Source organism: Strigops habroptila, chromosome 2, assembly GCF_004027225.2.
Source record: "Strigops habroptila isolate Jane chromosome 2, bStrHab1.2.pri, whole genome shotgun sequence".
Taxonomy (NCBI): domain Eukaryota; kingdom Metazoa; phylum Chordata; class Aves; order Psittaciformes; family Psittacidae; genus Strigops; species Strigops habroptila.
The window spans coordinates 119259879-119278963 of NC_044278.2; the positions used below are offsets into that span (position 1 = coordinate 119259879).

The window sequence follows — 19085 nt, forward strand, 5'->3', positions numbered from 1 at the left end:
AGCTAGGAAAAATGTCCATGAGTTTGTTTCCCGGTGATTTAGATGATCCATTCTTAGATGGGCTATCAAATTATTGCTGCTGCTTGGTGAAATTGGTTTTTCCCTTCCTGACGGACACAGCTCTCCTGTGTACATTTCATTTCATTTAATCTAAAAGCAGCTGGTTTGATGAGAAGTAGGTGAGCTTCTCCTGGATGAAACCAAAACCTGCCAGCTTTGCACATCCTCTTGCTAAGCAATTTGCTGCTCCGCTGCATTTGGAAGATTGCACTGAAGTTGCTTTCCTGGCACCGGGGGCCAGTTTGAGAATTAGTGCAAAACTAATTTGGTTACAAATCTCAAAGGCACCAACAAAAGCTAGTTTTAAGCCTTTGAGAAGTACGGTGCGAAGTGAACCATTCAGAGAAAGCATCGCAGGGGTTTCTTACCCTTATCTCAGCCACCAAATCCCCCATAACTGTGGAATCCTGCTGCAATTGGCACATGCCCATCACCAGTATGCAAAGGATCACAGGGCTGTGGTAACCTCCCAAGGTGCATCGTGGAGGTCCCAGCATACCGCTCACCTTGCTGCCTCCCTTGGGTTACTGAAGGTGTTTGTGGCTGTTGGTTCTTCCTTCTTAGGGACATCATGGGCTTCCTCATGACTCAACCTCTCATAATCATATGAACCCCAAAACTGGTGATTTTAACAAAAACAATATGGTACATCTCATAAAAACCCCCAAATGTCCACAACTGGTGCAGGGTGGTGGGGATCACATCCTCTCCATTGACATCCTTTAGTGCAGACTGAGGTCTGTATTGGGCAATGCAGGAGTGCTGGTAATAACCCATCATCCATGTCAGCTGTATCCAGTCTATGTTTGTGTACCTCTTGAACCTTCACTGCCCTCAAAGGCAGCAGGAACAACTTTACGCTTAGGCATAGTCTTTCTCTTCCATATACCATGGGAGCTGAGCCCTCTTCAAAGCAGCATAGCTCTGCAATGGCGAGCAGCTCAAGGTGGTCCCTCACCCTGTGCATCCCTCCCTCAGGCACCAGGATGCTCATGCAGAGCCCACCCCCCAAAAAAAACCCTCCAGCCCATTGGATAGGGAATTACACCTGCATGATTTTCCATGTAACATAAATTGTAGTTTTTAGCACATTGTCTGTGCACTTCCTCCTCCTGTGGGCTCCCAACTGCATTTGGCATTGGTGAGAGCAGAGGGGCAGCAGCTCTCAGTGCCAGGGCTGATGGCTGACATTTATTTTGCTTCAAACACCATAACCCCCTGAGTCCTTTCCCTGGTCAGTTTGGCATGGGGCTGCTGTCAGCAGTGTTCTGAAGAATCAATGATAACCTTTTCCTTTGCTAAGGGTTTCCTACGTGCTGGGTAGCAGAAGATGCTGAAAAACAAATGAAGCTTGGACTCGCCGTGGGTCTTCCTGGCATTATTCCTGATATTTAAAACATACAAACCAGTTCCTCGTTGGTTTTATTAGCCTTTTCTATCCTGGCATTTAAACAGAGATGGAATTGGAGTGGTTGGTATCTGCAGACATGCGCTCTGGTGCTCTCAGGGGTTTCTCTGAAGGGCAGGATACTCTAGTCCGAAGCACCTGAGCTCCTCCAAGCTGCTGGACGGCATTTCAGCACTGTGATTGCCAGTAATGCCACCCCACAGATTATCTTGCCTCTAGGAGCAAAGGATATGTAGGTCCTGGGAGTGCAGCTGGGTTGTAGGGTAGGAACAAGGTTGCCGTAAGCCTCAAGACTAGCGATTCTTGGAATCTTAGGCTTAATGAGTCTTAAGCTTAGCATCTTAAGCTACAATGATGTTTTGGTATTTAATTCTCTCAGATAACCAGTGGCATTTGGGTATTGAAGAGCTGAGTCTGTGCACCTCTTGCAGGGATGTCCTGAGCAGCATCCCAGAGCATCCAAGGCAGAGATATGTCATGTCCATCTATCACCCTGTGCATGGCAGTGGTTTCTTGGCCCTTATGACTTGAGTGATGGGGTTCATGGTTCCTCTCTTCTTGGTTTCAGGCATGGAAGAAGCGCTGGTTCGTCCTGCGCAGCGGTCGGATGAGTGGCGACCCCGATGTCCTGGAGTACTACAAAAATGACCACTCCAAGAAACCATTGCGTGTTATCAACCTCAACTTCTGCGAGCAAGTGGACGCAGGCCTGACCTTCAACAAGAAGGAGCTGCAAGACAGCTACATCTTCGACATCAAGACCAGTGACAGGACCTTCTACCTGGTGGCTGAGACTGAGGACGACATGAACAAGTGGGTTCGCAGCATCTGCCAGATCTGTGGCTTCAACCAGTCCGAGGAGAACACAGGTACCGTGAGAGCCATGTCCATGGCCAAGAGCATCTGCTGTCCTGTCCTCCCAATGAGGCACAGCTCCTCTTTCAGATCAGACGTATTGGGAGGAGGGTGTAGCCTGCCATAAGGCTGGGAGGGCTGGAATGGGAAATGGATGGACACATGGGAAACCTCCATCAGGTTTTCCTACCTTTGACATCTGAAGCAAAGCAGGCTTTTCCTTGTGAGCCACTTAATTCATTTCTCTTGTAACTGTAGACCTTTGAGTCTCTCTTAAGAAGTTGGTGGGACTTGGGAACTTTTTTAGCTGCAGCCTTTGTCCTCATCCATCACTGAAGTCCCTTTGGGAATGGTGAGAATCAGCAGTGAAACCCCTCCTCATCCAGAGGTTTCAGTCCCTTGGTGGAGCAGGGGAGTAGCTTTAGAGGGACCATGTCCCTCCTGGCTGTGGGTGTCCCACTGCTGGCAGGGTCTTATGTGAAGGACAGACACATCCTTCCCACCTGCATCCCCATCTCCTCCTGGGACCCACTGGGAAAACACTGGGAGAGGAGAGGAAAACACAGGGTGGTTTTGTGCAGTGGTGGGATCAGTTCTACTGATCATGCTCCACCATCCAAACTCAGTTGTAGTTTGGCAAGCCTCTGCAGTGAGCACCAGTGAGCTGCCTCTGATTCCACAGCACCACAAGGGCTCACCATAGTGAGAGGGGATGGGGATGAGCATGGGATGCAGTCATCTTCCAGTCCCATTACACTTAGTAACACCTCGGGGAGTCTTTGCTTCATCTCATCACAGTCCAGCCTCATCCAGGCGACTTCAGCCCTGAGCTCTGTCTAATTGAAGCTCCCAATGATAACATCCAGCTTGAATCTGTTTTGGTCCCTTGTGGAGCAGCTGCCATCCGCAGGAGCTGTAACCCTGCCAAGAGCTTGTCAGGGAGGACAGCAAACAAAGCATCACAGCAGCACGGATGTGATCTTCACTGACTGACGCAGGAAACAGGACGTCACCTTGGCAATGGGTGTACAAGTGGTAGAGAGGATCCTTGATAACACCACCAGCACGGTCTTTCAGGGAAAGGTCAGGCTAAATAAATTACATCCCATTCCAATATCAGAAGGTTCAGTGTAATCATTGAGGCCCCTTTTTTTAAGAGCTGTTTTGTTGCAGGATTTTCCATTTTCAGCTGGGGGAACCAGGGTTTTTTTTTTTCCTTCCCATTTAGTAAAATGAGCTTTCAGCCCAGAAGCAGCAGGATCAATACGGGACTTCAGTGAAATATAAATCTGGGCAGCACAAGGAAAAACAATCTCCCGTTTGCAAGTACATCTGTCCCGAAGGGCACACAGGGCTCATCAGGCTGCAGAGATCCGAGTGCTATTCCCTGCAGGATCATGGAATGACATCAGCAAAAGAGGAACAAAAATCCCTATTTGTAACAAAATCACAGCACGTTAATGCTGTAGGGAAGGTACCCACTTGAAACAGTACCCAGCTGCCAAAGAGAGATGTTCTGAGTAAGCTGGGAAAAAGCCTGCAAAAGCGAATGCAGCAGATGTGTCCAGATGCTGCAGAAGAGGGAGCATGAATTATTCAGGGCTGGTGCTTCGCTTTGGTGCTTGCTAAAGCAGTGACCCCACACTCACCTTTCCTTCACCATCCCTGCTAAGGAATGGCAAATAAATCATTGCTTTCCCAAAGTAGATAATGTTTGTTTGAAGGACCTGTGGCCTGAGGCTGCGCAGAGAGGTTGAGGGGTTGTTGCAGTGTGATGAGTATTGGGAGCCTTGTCCATCTTGGTGTATTTAAGCCCATCACCCGTCCTTCATGATGGGTCAGATGGAGGGGGAAATAAAACTAGTTGTAGCAGTATTTGTAATTGTGGGGCTTCTTCTTCATCACCTCCTTGAAGCCATGGGTAGATGGATGGGAGAGGATGCCCCATCCCTGGCAGTGTTTAAGGCCAGGTTGGACACAGGCGCTTGGAGCAACCTGCTCTAGTGGAAGGTGTCCCTGTCCGTGGCAGAGGGTTGGAACTGGATGAGCTTTAAGGTCTCTTCCAACCCAAACCATTCTATATGATATGATGAGGAGTTTTCATGAGATAAAGACGGTTCCTGGACATCTGGCATTTCTTCTTTAGACCTTCGCTCCCTCATCCTGCAGCCTCTCTGTGCCTTGTTGTGGCCTCTGCCTTGGAGAATGAATGAGTCAGTAATTGGATGCACCGAAAAGAGGAGGAAAAGGTAACCATCAGGGGCAGGAATAGCTCCATGCTAATTGTAGCAATTAATTAACTAAACCTCCCTCTCCCAGCAGACAGGCAGCGTGGCGGAACGACATCAGAGACTGCCAGGGAAGCTGCTGTGCACATTTTTCTGGTTGTACTCATTCCTCGGTGTGCAACTCCTTTATACTGACCCAAAAGCCTTGCTGGGTCCAGCCCCAAAGCCGGGCTGTTCCTGGCTGGGATATATTTGCATCCTGAACGGGAAACACTCCATTGCCATCGTTTACTACAGCTGCCCTCACATAGAATCATATTTGGGTTAGAAAGGACCTTAAAACTCATACAGTTCCAACCCCCTGCCATGGGCAGAGACACCTTCCACTAGACTAGGTTGCTCCAAGCCCCGTCCAACCTGGCCTCCTGCTTGAAGGCATACCCCACATCAGCTGAGCCCCAGCACCGGTCGTGAGTTTGCTTTTAACCCGCCATTGGTGGAGGAAAAACTCACTAGCTTTTGGGGCAGTTTGAGTAAAAGCCTATTTTACCAGCTCCCCATGATAGTAGGGAAAATATGGGGGTTTGGTTGCTTTTTAGCATGATTTAGTGAGCAAAGGCACAACATGAAAGCAGCTGCATGTGGTGATGTAAACTGGCTGCAAACCCTCTGCACTGGCACAGGACAGTGCTGCCCTCACTCCCAAAAGGCAAAAGACCTAAAAGACCAAACAAATTTATACCCTTTGATGCTTCTTTCTGTTTGCAGCTCAATAGGAGAGTGTAAATGGTCTGTCGCTTGGTTTTCACATTAGCCCTTCATGTCCTGTCTAGACTGGGGGACCCTAAGGATTAAGAAACAGGCTGGAGTTTAGGGTGGTTTAACATCATGCTATGGTTAGATGCTGGTTTAGCTGATCAACAGCTGCATTATACATCTGGTTCCTCAAAAGGAAGCTCGATTCAGCCTCAGGGACCTAAATGTCAGTGAAGTGGTGGCCCCAGTACTGCAGCTACCAGTAGGAACAGCCGCTCTGCAAAGCCATCACGAATTCATTCCCTGCCCTAACTTGAAAACAATTGCAGAGCAGCACAATTGCATCTGCTGAGAGAAGGGAAATTAAATTGACTCTAAAGTGTTTACACAGGCTGCGGCGAAGCTCTTTGTTTCTGTTAACACCTATTTACTTTGAGAGCTAATTACTATTTTTGTGCAAGCAGAGCCTTGCAGCATCCCGGCTCCTCCGCAGGTCCGGATGGTGCACAAGGGAAGTAGATTTACTCCTGGCTCAGCGCTGCTTTTTCACTGCAATTTGCATTGCTGCCACCTTGTCTGACTCACATGCAATGGGGGGAGACCTGGTGGGGACCCTGAGCCACAGGCTATGGGCGAAACACAGGCACGTGGGTATTTCAAACCATCTGCATTTTCTCTGCCCTAGTGGGCAAGCAGCCAGGGCTCAGCTGTGAACTGGATTTTCTCATATGCTTTGTTTGTTGGAGTTAAAAAAAACCCAACCCAAATCCCACTAAACATGTCTCATGTGCCATTAACTCTTTCTGGAGCAGATGCTTCAGCCAATTCCCCTCCTTGTTCCATTCCTGATAGGACAGAGGCACAGCTATGGCAGTGTATAATTGTGAACCTTGTGTCCTTGCAGCAAGCGTGTCCTTGCAGGGGCCCTGTGCACAGGTTGTTTCAGAGGGGTCAATACCTTTACTAACTCTACCCCAGTTTACTGTGCTCCCTGGAGCTCCTTTTCCACCTCCTCCATAGGGCAGGGGCTTTCTCAGGGGCTTGGATTCATGGGTGCTGAGCAAACACTCAGGAGAGGTTAAGAGCATATTCCTGCACTGTAGTAATACCCCTGTGCTAGAGGTGTAACCCAGCCATGGAAGCAGGGAACGGAATATTTGAGGGTAAGTAAATGTCTTTGCTCTGAGCTGAAGGCTCGGAGAGGGTGAGCAGGGCGTGAGAAAAGGATGGTGCTGGGCTCCTGCCCCAATGGGCTGTGTCTGGCAGTGGTGGCCTCCCCCACCCAGCACAGGCATGTTGTCTTCTCTTTATTTCATTTCATTTCATTTTATTATTTAATCTGGGACTTTGTTTCATTTATTTCTCTGCTTTCTGCCAGGAGACTGTGTCAGGGCAGTCCCAGGCTCTGTCTCACTCCCTGCTTTATCTCCAAGGCTCGGTGCTGGCATTTCACATCGCGGCTGGGATCAATCCCCAGTAGTCTCCAGGCTTTTACTGTCTCACCGAATGCAAGTCAGGGCTGAGAATTAATGTTTAATAGAGAGCTGAGTGTCTCTCCTTCCTCCTTCAACTCAGCCACACTCACTCCAGCAGTTTGTCAGATCAACCTACAGACAACAGTCACTTTCCACTCATATTGATGGGAGCTCCTATGCCGCACGTGCACGGTCTCCACTGAAGCTCTCTTTGGCTTTATGCTGCCCCAGACCCTGTATTGGGTGCCCCTTCCAGCCCATGAGTGCAAATTCATTGCTTTAGTACCTACTTGACTTGCTTTGGCTGGGGGTCCCATTGGTTTGCTGGCTGGTTGCTCCCCAACTCACTGCCTGCTCACATATGGCTGCTCTTGCTCCTTCCTTGCTTCTCCCCCAAAAGTGTGTTGGTCCCAGCATCAGGCCAGTGATGCCTCCCACCCCATCAGTTCCTTGCAGCCAGGTTTGCATGGGTGTTTGCTGAGCAAAGGGAGCTCAAGACGGGCTGGAGAAAACCCAGTACAAAGATACCCCTGAATCACCAGTGTTCACCATCCCAATGTACAAGAGCAAGGCACTGGGGAGCCCATGGAAGGTTGTGGGGCAGCCCCTCTATTTCTGCTGCTGCTGTCTCTCTCATGGCCAGGCAGAACTGAAGCAGAGGGGAAACACTAATGACTGCCACAAGACCAGGTACTTCCTTGCTATTGTGTCTGCCACACGCCTCCTTCCTTCCCTGCTCAAGCCCCTGGAAGAGTTACAAGCCCAGCACTGTGCCAGGGAGTGTGGTGGGGGATGAGGAATAGGAACTGAGAAATAGGAACAAGGAGGGAGATGTGGAGGTGTCCTTGTGTCCCTAGAAGCACCCGGGTCCTGATGTGCTTTGTTTCCATGCCTGCAGGCAGCACTGCCACCTAAGGGCAGCCGAGCAAGCAGCCTCTTGTGGAGCCTTGTGCCCTCAAGCTGGGCCAGGACTTGGCTCTTCAGCGTCTGTTGACACAAGTCTGTTGGTCTTGACTTCACCTTTAAGCACTGGTATGAGCTGTACTTGGATATCAGCTCACTTGGAGGCAGTTCGTCCCCTGACAGACAGTATGACACTCTACATCAAGCGATGAGCAAGGTTACAGTTGAGTTGCGCTTGATCCATGGGGTGGATGGGGCAGGTCTGGTTGGGTTGTCTCTATGTATCCCACCTTCCCATGTGTCATTCACCTACCCAATGGTCCCCTGCACCATTTGGGACTTGGAGGTGGCCTGCATTGGGATGACAGTGTGGAGCCCTTGAGCCTTGAGCCCTTTCCTCTCACCCAACATCCTACCGTACGTGTAGATATAGCCTTTTCCTTGGTGTTCCCATCAATGCTTTCTGCACTCAGCATCATGGAGCTCATTCTTTTAAAACATCATGTGTCACATCTAGGCCCATTAGTTTCACACCTTGAGGGCATCTGGATCTGTCCCACCCATCGTTCTCTACCATGTTCTGAGTTTTCATAACAAGAGAAAGAACCATGGCTGTAGATTCACCCTGGGAGGACAAATGCAGTTGTCATGTTTCAGCCCCAGGCTTGACCCAGCCTTGCTGGAATGAATGGGGAAGAGCCAGCAACCCCAACTCACTTTGCACCAGGCTTATGGTTGAACTTTAGGTGCATGTGAACACCTCCTTGCCCAAGTCCCAATTCATCCCTTAGTCATCCTATCCCTTTAAATTTATTCCAAACTTCCCTGACCCTGGTTTTCCTGCTCCACAAACAGCAAGTTATTTTAAGATCTGACACTGTTGAGCTTTTATTTCAGTGTAAACAATACTGGAGATGGAGTGGTCTTGGCACAAAGGAGCAGCTTGAGAGCAGTTAAGTGCCTGCTGCCTTTTCCCCCTACTTTTTTCCCTCTTTCCCTTTGGACAGGAGCTAGTTGAGGCGTTAATGAGTCTGCTGAAGAGCAGAGAGACACAGATAATGCAGGATTTGCTTCCTAGAAGACAGAAACAGAGAGAAATCATTGCTGATCTCTACCAGCCAATCAGGGTCTCCTTGCTGTGATTCCTCTGGCATTCTGGAGAGGGAACTAATGCCATTGAGAGTGGGACATGTGCCAGTGGTTATAAGCTGCCCACTTTTGGGAAGAAGATGGGTAAAGATGTCTGAAAAGACGCAAATCATTTGCACCCTATAAGTGCCCATTTCCTTCCCTTGGCTCTCCAGGGAACCAGGACTGATGAGCTCAGGTGAATGCATCCACTTTATAGATCCTAAAACTCTGCTGAGGTGAATCCCACCGCTCTCAGGATTGCTGTCAAGACCTTTGAGATACTTGGATCTTCAAATGGTGTCATTTGTCATCATTTTGTTTACACTGGATGAGGATCAACCTCCACTATCCTCCCATACCTTATTGTTCTTGCTGTACTCAGCTCTTCATCATATTGTGTTACCAGAAGCATTGCAGGACCAGAGTCAACACTGCACTGCTGTGAAGGTCACTGTCCGTAATACTTAATGCCCTTAATGTGGGTTGGAACTAGATGATCTTAAGGTCCTTTCCAACCCAAACCATTCTATGACTCTATACCAAGAGCAGATTTCTAGCCCATCTGAGTGCCAAGAGAAGGGCTGAAACAAGGATGTAGAGGGTTTTAGGCTAGAGAAAAGGTCTTAAGATATCTACACGGTGAGAAAACCAAGCTTCTGGCTTTAGGGGGTCCAATGCAATTGAATATCTGAAGTTTGCAGTGCTGGATCAATACTTTCTTCAGTTTGGGATTTGGAAATTTGGGAATTATTAGGATTTAATTATGTAGAGGTTTTATTGAGGCTGTGGACATTTTGGAGAGGTGGGACTTAAATCCAGAAGATACGTCAGCCTTGTGTTTGCAAACCCATAATTCTGCTATCCCAGAGAGACCCTTGGGAGATACATGATAGCTGAGCCCCCTTTAACCCAGCGTTGATGGGAACATGCAGAGGATGCAGCCATTTGTGGGAGCACCAGGTTTCTGGACAAAGAATGCTCTTATGTGGCTGCAAATAATAAAACCATCAACCAGCAAAAGGGAGAATTTATGCTCAGCTTTCAAAAAAGACCCACAGCCAAATTCTCCAGTTCTTCTTGACTGTTTCCCAGCAGGAACCCAGCACAAGGGTATCTGACTGGCCTCTTCTGAAGATAAATATGGAACTGGAGCACTGGGGCCTTTAGGGAAAATCCTGCCCTTTCCTGGCCAAAGTCCCACTGAGTTTGCTGAGCTGGGGCTGGGATTTGAGCTGGGAGGGAAGGAAGAAATGTGAAGTTCAAGAGTTTTGGGGATTTTTTTAGAGCAAAAAGCATTGCCCAGCCTTTGCAGCACAGGTTTCCCAGCAGAAGCTGGCAAGCTGCATTCATATGTCTCAGGGCTGCCTCCTGAGCCAGGTACCCAGAATCAGAAACCCATTTAAAGTAATTCTTGGGTTTATAATTGGCTTTTATCACTATAAGCACCATGCACGTCAGGTCAGCCCCATTAGTTTAATGGGCGCTGAGGAATTTGTAGGATGACTTACTGACCGTGGAAGAACGAGCACAGCAGATGGTATCAGCATCACATCAAAAAGCAAAACCATGCAAAGCCTTTGGAAACAAAAACAGCTGATGGGCTTGGAGCAAAGTGACTGGTGAAGCAGCACTGTCTGAGCAAAACCAAAGGAGGGAGGGAGGCATTTTGAGTGTCATCTAACTGAGAGGAAACTCACAGTTAGCTTCACCTGCATTTATATTCCCAGAGGGGTCCTAGGAGTGTTTTAGCCCCAGATGTGCCATATTGGGGTTAATGGGAGCTGTACCTCGTGTCTGCAAAGCTGCTCAGGCATAGGGACAGGATGCAGATCTGCAGGTAATGCCCAACATATAGGGGCCGGACTGGGAAATGTGATGGATGCAGGACCCCAAAACATGTGTGCAAGCAAGTTGGAGGGTGAGGGAGAAAATCACACCTTTGCAGTGGATAATTTCAGGTAGTTTTTCGTTGTGTGACACTTTTTCCCCCAAAACCAGTGTATTTCCCCTTTTCTTCCCTCCATATATTTCACAGTGTTCCCTCCAAACCTTGTGACAGGGGCCATGGTTTATACACCTTAAGCACTGCTTTGTAAAACCTGATAAAAGCAGATTTAGACTCTCATTTCCCAGACCCCAATACCTGTTTGTTTACTGCTTTGTGTTGCTTTATATTTACAATTAAACCCAAGTCTGAGTAAAGGGAAAGCTTTCTAAAGCCCTTAAAGCCTTTGAGTGAAGCACACAGAGCAGGAAGGAGCCGTGAAGCTGTCGATTGCTGTGAACTTTCCATGACACCACTCAGGGTTTGTTTCCAGACTGATCTTTATTTATGAATGCAGTAGCATTTATTACTGATTTTTATCTGTAAAGATAACACTTCTTCCCTAGATGGATTCTATGCCTCAGTTATAATTACTGCCTGCTTCTCAAGCATACTTTTGCATTATTTAGTGTGGTACGATGTCAGAGCTGTAATGTTGGCAATTTATTACTTGGACTGTGGGGTTACACCTGATCCGTGGATGCCCCATGGCATTCAACTGTTGGTCCATACTTAAAATCACTTTAAGCCACAGAGGATGAGGCAAATACTTATAGTTAAGCATGAGAAAAAAACAAAACTAAACAAAACCTTAATCTCCATCCTTGGACATACTCAAAACCCAACTGGACACAGTCCTAAGCTGCTGTAGCTGCCCCTGCTTTGAGCAGGGGGTTGGACTAGAGCATCTCCAGCGGTCCTTTCCAACCCAAATATTCTATGACTCTGTGATTTTAATGAATTTATGCTCCAGGGAAATTCCAGGCTTCAGAGCATGGTAAGGAGCTGAGATACCTCAGCAATCCAGCAGGTAAAACTGGGGTTGTACCCTGTTAGCATCAGCAGGAAGGTGAGAGGGCAGAGCACAAGATGAGACATTGCCTCATCTGAATCCGTATCACAATGTGTTGTCTGATACCCCTTGGCTCTGGGTAGGTCCAGACTCATGTTTTCTTACCCTTTTTGCTCTGTGTGATGTCCCTCATCATCCTCCGTCTGCTCCATGGTGAGTGGTGAAGCTCTGGCAGATCTCAGCTCTTGCTGGGCATGCAGCATCCTTTCATACTTACTGGGTCGTTGCCACATGCCAAGGAATGCATCTGACTCGTTTGCACCTTTGACTGATTGCCACCCTTTGAATCTGCTTATTAGGATGGAAAGTAACGTTTCACCTCAAAGATTTCATCATGTGTTCTTTCAGCTCCGCATGACCAAATCCCATCTTTGCCAACACCGCTGCTCCTTGCCAGTTTTTGGTGTGATTGCCTTCCATCATTTTCCTGCCAAATATATAACTACCCCTGTTCTTATATGCTATTGCTTTTGAAAGTAAGCTGGAGTTGAGTGACTCATTGCACTTGCTGGTTTCTTTTCATAACTGACAACAAATCCTCTTTTTGAAGTGTTGGGCAGTCTTCTGGGTACTTCATCACATGTGAAAGTGTAATGAGTGGCTATTGCACTGCCTGTGGCTCCATCCTCACCTTTATCTCACAGCAGATCACCTGCCCTGCCAAGCACCACCTTGTTTGACATTGCTATCTGTGTAAACCATTCCCTCGAGCTTGCATATACTTTGCAGGCTCAACCTTGATATAAAGCCTTTATGATGGTAATTATTTTTGCTGGCTTGCCATAACGGTTCACATTGCTCTCAAATGAGTCATGATGAAGTCTCTCAAATACCCACTTGAAATCCATAAATTCTGTGGTAAGTCTTTTTGCTTGTTGATGGTTGCTTTGATGACTAGTGTTAGGGTCAAAACTTGGTCAGTACATGATCTTCCAGGTAAAAACACTGCTTTCCTCTCTTGAGATTTGTCTCCTGATAGAGCAGACTTTGTCTTTCCTGGAGAGCACTGTGATGTCTCTTCAGTCTTTACATTTTTAAGTGTCTCAACCCCAGTTTCTTGACCCCTGTGGCCTTTTCTCATCCCCAAATTTCATCTCATGAGTCTAAGAAAAGGATTCAATGATTTTCACTTGAAACTCATTCGTGCTTTTATAGCTTATTACAGGTTTTAAATACCATTATATCTGTTCTTTGGCATCGACATAACTCCGTCTGAGGGCCTGAGATCCTGCTGGCTTCTCTGTAATGCACCAGAAACTCAATTCCTCTGCTTCTGCTACCTTTAAGTAGAGCTCAGAGTACAGACTTGCAAATGCTTTAAATTTCTTTGGCATGCAGCTGGAAGGACCACCCTGTCCTCTGCCTGACACAAATAGTTTTATGCAGATAAGTCCATGATGTCCTAGACAAACATTGCTTCTTGCAGTAAAAAAAACACTGACATATCTCAGTAATGAGAATATAAACTACTGTCTGCTGTCTCCTGGTGCAGTTGGAAGGGAAAACCAACCCTGTGTTCACAAACCTGCATGATACAGTGGTTGGTTTTACAGATAAAGTGGCTTAAAGAATTAATACTGCCATGAGTGCAAGAATGCCCTCAGTTGTGTTAGATAAGTTAAAATATTTGCTTTAATAAGGTTTATAAATGATGAAGTGAGGCACAAATCAGTTTTCCCTGTGGGTGTGTTGCTGCATGAGTGATTCCTGTGACGTACTCAGCTGTCTCTGAAGCATTTGGATATGGAAAGCTGGAGCAGGCTGGCTTCTGGTCCGGTCTGGTCCCGGTAATTCCTGCATTCCTGTGGTTGCAGCCAAAATCCATTATATCATGGCTTATTCCTTCCAGCATCTGTTGAGAGAAACAGATCCAATGCACTGCATACTTTGTCACCAAACCACTTTTCATCCCATGAGTGAAGGACTCCGTGATAGTGATGAGAGGGGCACTAAGTATTGGATCTTATCCAGATCTGTTTCATCAGCCAAATACACCAAGTTTGGACATTTAATTACAATCTAGGTAATTAAAATTAAAAGAAAATAAATCACATTCCTGTGAGGAAGGAAGAGTTCTCAGAAGCTGCACGTATGGAGTCTGAGCAAGGTGATGCTGGGGGAACGCTGCCCTTGCAGCAAGCAGAGCGGGTGATGAGCCCGTCACAAACTCCACTTTAGAGGTGGTAAAAACTCAACATGTTCATTTTTCCCCTCACTGGAATTCATTTTCATCCACTTTGAGTGTCGATTTTCATTCACACCTTTTCAGTCTGAATTTGAATGAATTTCAGAAGAAATCAAGAGTTCCGCTCAGGATTACGCTTTCACATCTAAAAAGCACGTGGTGGCAATCTTCGGTCAAAGAAGGGCAATCCACCCCCAAAAACCCATTCACTCTGATGAGAATGAATCCAAACACCTTGACCTTCTCCCCTTTTACTTTAAAAACACTTTTATCTTCTAAAGGTAATTTCTGGCTTCAAGCAGTCCCTTGGCAAGCTCCTGTTTTGATTAAATGACGTTTCCCAGCTGGAGGATGTCAGAACATTTTCGGCTGGCCCTAAGCCAAGCTCAGAGCACAGGAGATGCACCGGGCAAGAAGATGCTGGTTTTGGTCTTGGTGCTGGTACCATCTGTGGTGTGTGCATGGATGGGTGATAATGTAATCTGGCTCTTGTGGGTTTTAAGGGTGGGCTCACAGCACTTTGTGAGCTGCGTTTGAGCAAGAAAGAAGAGGGTGAGGGTATGCTGAATAAGCCCATGGGATGGTTCTCAACCCATCAGGGCAGAGAGGTTTGCCTCAGTCTTTGGATGCTGGAGGTTGATTTGATCCTGAGTCAGGGGATGAGGAATGCCAGAATCCAGAAATATTGCCCTAAAGGAGATTGTGATAAATCTGCTTTGCCCGAGTCTCCTGAGGACCAAGCTCTACATTGCGCTCTGTTGCCTTACTAAATCCAGCTCTGCTGCTGCTGTGCATTAAAAATAACCACAAAGCCAGCCCATGCTTTAGTGCACAAGGTTCAAACAGCAACATCCATGCTGGGAGCTTGTCCCGTTGCTCAGTGCAGAAATATCTAGTGGGGAGAGATTTGCTTGTCCATGACCAGGCATGATGAGGAGATGGAGGGTATCCAAGTGGAAAGGGTCATGCATGGAATAAGAAACGCAAGAGCATAACGTGGAACTGAACTGATGGCAAAGTCCAGTGGGATGTTAAACCCAGCAGGATTGAGGACTCCAGCCAACCCCACATCTCCTTTAACCTCCTTCAGCTCTTGGGATGGTCCCAAGGGGTACAAGCCGGGGTGGATGAGGAATGTGGGGATGGGGCTGACTCTGACCTTGCAGGAGAAGCTGCCAGCCCTGTGTTTCTGAGCATGAATACTACACCAATGTATGTCTGTCCTGCTTTCAACCCACGCCAGTCCTTGCCTTTGGCAAAAGTCTTGCTCTCCGGTCCTTGCCAAACCAGTACAGATGTTTTAACACCCACCGGAGCGCAGATAATTACAAACAGAACTGAGAGACTGGTCGGGGTTGTTTTCATTGCCTGAACTCCAGCCTTTCTCAAGCAAGACACCTCCCACTTTCTGACATTGCTTTCGAAGGCGTTTTTGTGGGCCACATTGCTAATATTCATTTTATTAGGGGTACACCGAGAAGCCCCAAACAGGATGAGGATCACACTGACTTAATGGTGACCGCAGAATGAAACAAGTGCAGGGAAGATGAGTGGTGCAGCTGGGAAAACCTTTTCATAGGGAAATTAGAGCTGTTTTCTATTCAATAGCTTTCCAGCTGTGGCATTGCAAAGTTCAGCTCAGTTTCAAATGCGTTCGGGGAGTGTTTTCAATGAGACAAACCCATGCAATCAACTGGTGGGCACTGGGCAGAGGATGCTGCGGGTCCTTCTCATCCTAGATCCTCATGGGAGGCAGTGCCCATCATAGCGAGCTTGTGAGCAGAGCAGACGAGATGAAGGAAAGAGCAGCATTTCCTGTTTTGATGGAGGAAAGCCAGCAGCAAATACCTTCTCCATAGTCTGTGCTTGTACAACCCTAAGATACGGGAGTCTGGCCCAAGATCAGGAGCTATGTTCCCTCAGGCCATCTGCAAATAGCCAGGTTTGAGTTTAACAGATGAGAACTGATTTGGTATGGATGAAACCAGATCTCATATGCATCTCCCCTGGGGCCACTTAGAAAGTATAGGCGGGGAGGAGGACCAAGAAAGCCTCCTTAGGCTTCATATCTACATGAACCTCACGTCTACTTACCCCTTTTCCATCAGGATGCTCTGAGGTCCTTCTGGACGTGCAGATTCAATTTGTCATAAAATCATAGAATGGTTTGATTCTATGATTCTATGACAAAATGAACCTGCACGTCCAGAAGGACCTCAGAGCATCCTGTCATTGTGTTCATTATCACAGCTGATAACTGGTTGGGTGGAAGATGACTGGCACAAGACCACCAACCTTGATGGGCTCAAGCCATCTTCATGGCTCTCCCCTTAACTCCTGCTGCGAAATTCTTCTTTCTTTATGCCCAGCCATGAAGATTTTCATCCGTCATTATTCCAGTTCATTTTTGGTTGCTGTGGAGACCAATCTAAATGAAACCTTAGTATTTTGAAAGAGAATATGATTCTAAGTCATTTGCGATGCAAGGTCCCATGCTAATAGCATTAGCATATTATTTGATTATGGCGATGTGGAGGGAATAAATTCTGAGTCCTTTTGCCATCATTGCATCTTTAAAGAAAAGGAAGAGAAAAACCTTCAGGTTTTAGCTGATACTGACGACCTTTACTGCTGGTGAATTCATGATTTCTGAATGCATAAAGCTTTAAGGGTCTCAGGCATTTGTAACCTCATGGCAATGGGAATAGCTCCTTGGAAGGGACCTTTTCCTTCTCTGCTTTCAGTGAGTGCTGTTAATAGACTGCCTAATGGGCAGGACTCAAGTTTTAATGATGGGTAGAGAGATCCAGGACGGCTTTTTGAGCTGTTTGCCTTTTTGTGGAGTGATGGTGAGGCAGAGCCCAGCTAGAGAATTGTCCCTGTGCATGCTACAATCCTCCCATCACTTGCAGAGATTTTTCTTCTTGCATTTTACCCTTAGGAAAGGTTTTGACTTCAGGTCTTCTTTGGATGATTCTAGTATGAGGACGGGGTATGCCCATACCCCAGATGAAAAATAACTGCATGGGAAACCTTTGCAGAGTGGTTTGTTTTGAGTGTAAAGGCTGCAGAGATGGAAAAGGGAGAGGTGAGCTTCCAGCAAGGAAGAAAATGAAGCCAATCTATTGTTTTGAGTGTGCATCCATTTGGAGGATGAACTGACCCTTGCTCCCACTGACCCCTGGGCTGTTTTGCCTGATGGTTCAGGGACATGGTATTGCAGCCATAAGGGTTAATGACTTCTTTTGTCTCTTCTTTTGGCTTAGATGCAGCTGATACTGCCCTGTCTGAGCATGCCGGGCTCACCTAAACTATGTGAGGAATTTGGGGCTCTACCATAACCCCCTCTTCCCACCTTCCCCTTTACCACTTGCACAGCACCCACCTCCCTTTCCTTTTAACCCATCAGCTAAAATACCACACCAGGAGCAAAAAATAACATTAATCCCATTAATGTTAATAACATTAATATTAATAACATTAATATTGAGATAAAGGAGAGAAAAATGGGACCAAACTCCTGTAGTTTGGTCCCACGCATGGATGCAAAAGCACCCATGAGAAAGGGGGCTCTGAGAGGAGAAATTTAGGGATCTTCTTTCTTTCCCCATCACTGCCTTGCTGAGCATTGGTGAAGCAGCTCCTTAACAGCACCACTGCTTTATTGACTCCCTGGCAAACTGGAAGTTATAATGTTTCTCCCCCAAGGTAAGGAGAGATCGAAATAAATTACTTCTGTAAAGAGCCAGGAATGGCAGTTCTTCTATAATACAAAGTGCAAATATTTGGGCCTCCTGTGCGCTCCCTTGAATAGAAATGGTACTAAATCATGCATAATAAAATAGGTTCACATTTTCTCTTAGCAAAAGTTTTCCTCTGCTCTCCTGAAGCATTAAAGCCCTACGCTCCCATCGCCATAAAAAGGGCAATAAAACTTAAAGCAAGCCGTTAAGAAGCCCTGGCTGGAATTAGGTTGGGATTCATCCTTTCTGTTTCTCCATCCCTGCTAAGTGAGGTGTGCACCCATGTTTGCTGCAGCAAGGAATGGCACCCACACACTGCTCGCAGTGAACAATGAGGATGAGAAGAAATCTGTTCAGGACCTAAAAGCAAGTGTTTTTCTGGGCTGGGGGATGTAAAATCGACAGTGAACCAGCTTCTGGGCTTTCACTCTGCTCGTTGGTGGCATGTCCGTGGACAATGTCCATGTCCATGGACCATAGGACTGGGTGAGACTGTGTTGGCACGATGTCCAAGGGAAAACCCACTTAGGAAACACCAAAATTTCTAATCATCATCATGGAATCATACGATTAGAATGGTTTGAGTTGAAAAGGACCTTAAGATCATGTAATTCCAAACCCCCACCATGGGCAGGGACACCTCCCCCTAGACCAAGTTGCTCAAGGCCCTGTCCAATGATAATAACCAATAATAAGAAGCAATGACGTCCTCCAAAACAGGATGCCAGACTTCATTTCACAAAGTGACAAAGCTGGTTTGATGCTGGGCTGCCTTTGGAGGGGGAAAAACACCCTTTCTTGTAGAAATGTGTCATCTCTTATGATAGCTGTTAGTTTTCAACAGCTTCAGCCCTGTCTGCAGCACTGGGCTCCACAGATTGCTCATACCTCCAGCCAGATTTGCTAAGGATGCCTCTGGCATATGGCAGAAAAGCAGCTAATTCTTCACATCGCCATTGCCTTGGTCTTGCCACCTTACCCCTACCCTGAAAAAGGCAAAAACACTCTCTTTGAGACCACTTTATGTTTTATAAAGCTACATCCCACCATCTTTGCCCTTTCTCTCTGTTCCAGCCTTTTCTTTTTTGTCTTTTCATCTTTTCTTCTCCCCATTTAATCCCTCAACAAATTGGTTTTACAGTGTCGGAGATGATGATTCATGAAGCAAAGGGCCAGAGATGAAGTTAGATCTGTAGAGCAAATGAAGCCTGTCCCAGCCCACGCTGCCACCCTGGGGTTGTCCTTCATCCCCAGGCATAGGTCATTGTCCCACTCTCAGATAAGGGTGTCCCAGGTGGGATGCTCAAGGTTGTGTGTAATCCAGGGCTGCTTTTATCTCCAGCACTGAAGCCCTTATAGCAAAAATAAATAAGTGCACACATGGCATTCCTGTCTGGCCAAATGTTAGACCTCCAAATATTGACTCAAAAAGTTGAGCTCTGCA

General features: G+C 46.9%; 1 protein-coding gene across 4 annotated transcripts in view; it reads left to right on the top strand.

Annotated features, from left to right (window-relative positions):
• Window positions 1–19085, top strand: part of GAB2 (GRB2 associated binding protein 2) — a 97942-nt gene that overhangs the window by 54168 nt on the left and 24689 nt on the right. For all 4 annotated transcript variants that reach the window (XR_003990018.1, XM_030476339.1, XM_030476337.1 and 1 more), the window contains exon 2: window positions 2037–2337. Coding sequence is in view for 3 of the 4 variants with exons in the window: in XM_030476337.1 (XP_030332197.1) it covers window positions 2037–2337 (301 nt within the window). In the remaining variant the exon portion in view is untranslated. The remainder of the gene's footprint in view (window positions 1–2036; window positions 2338–19085) is intronic.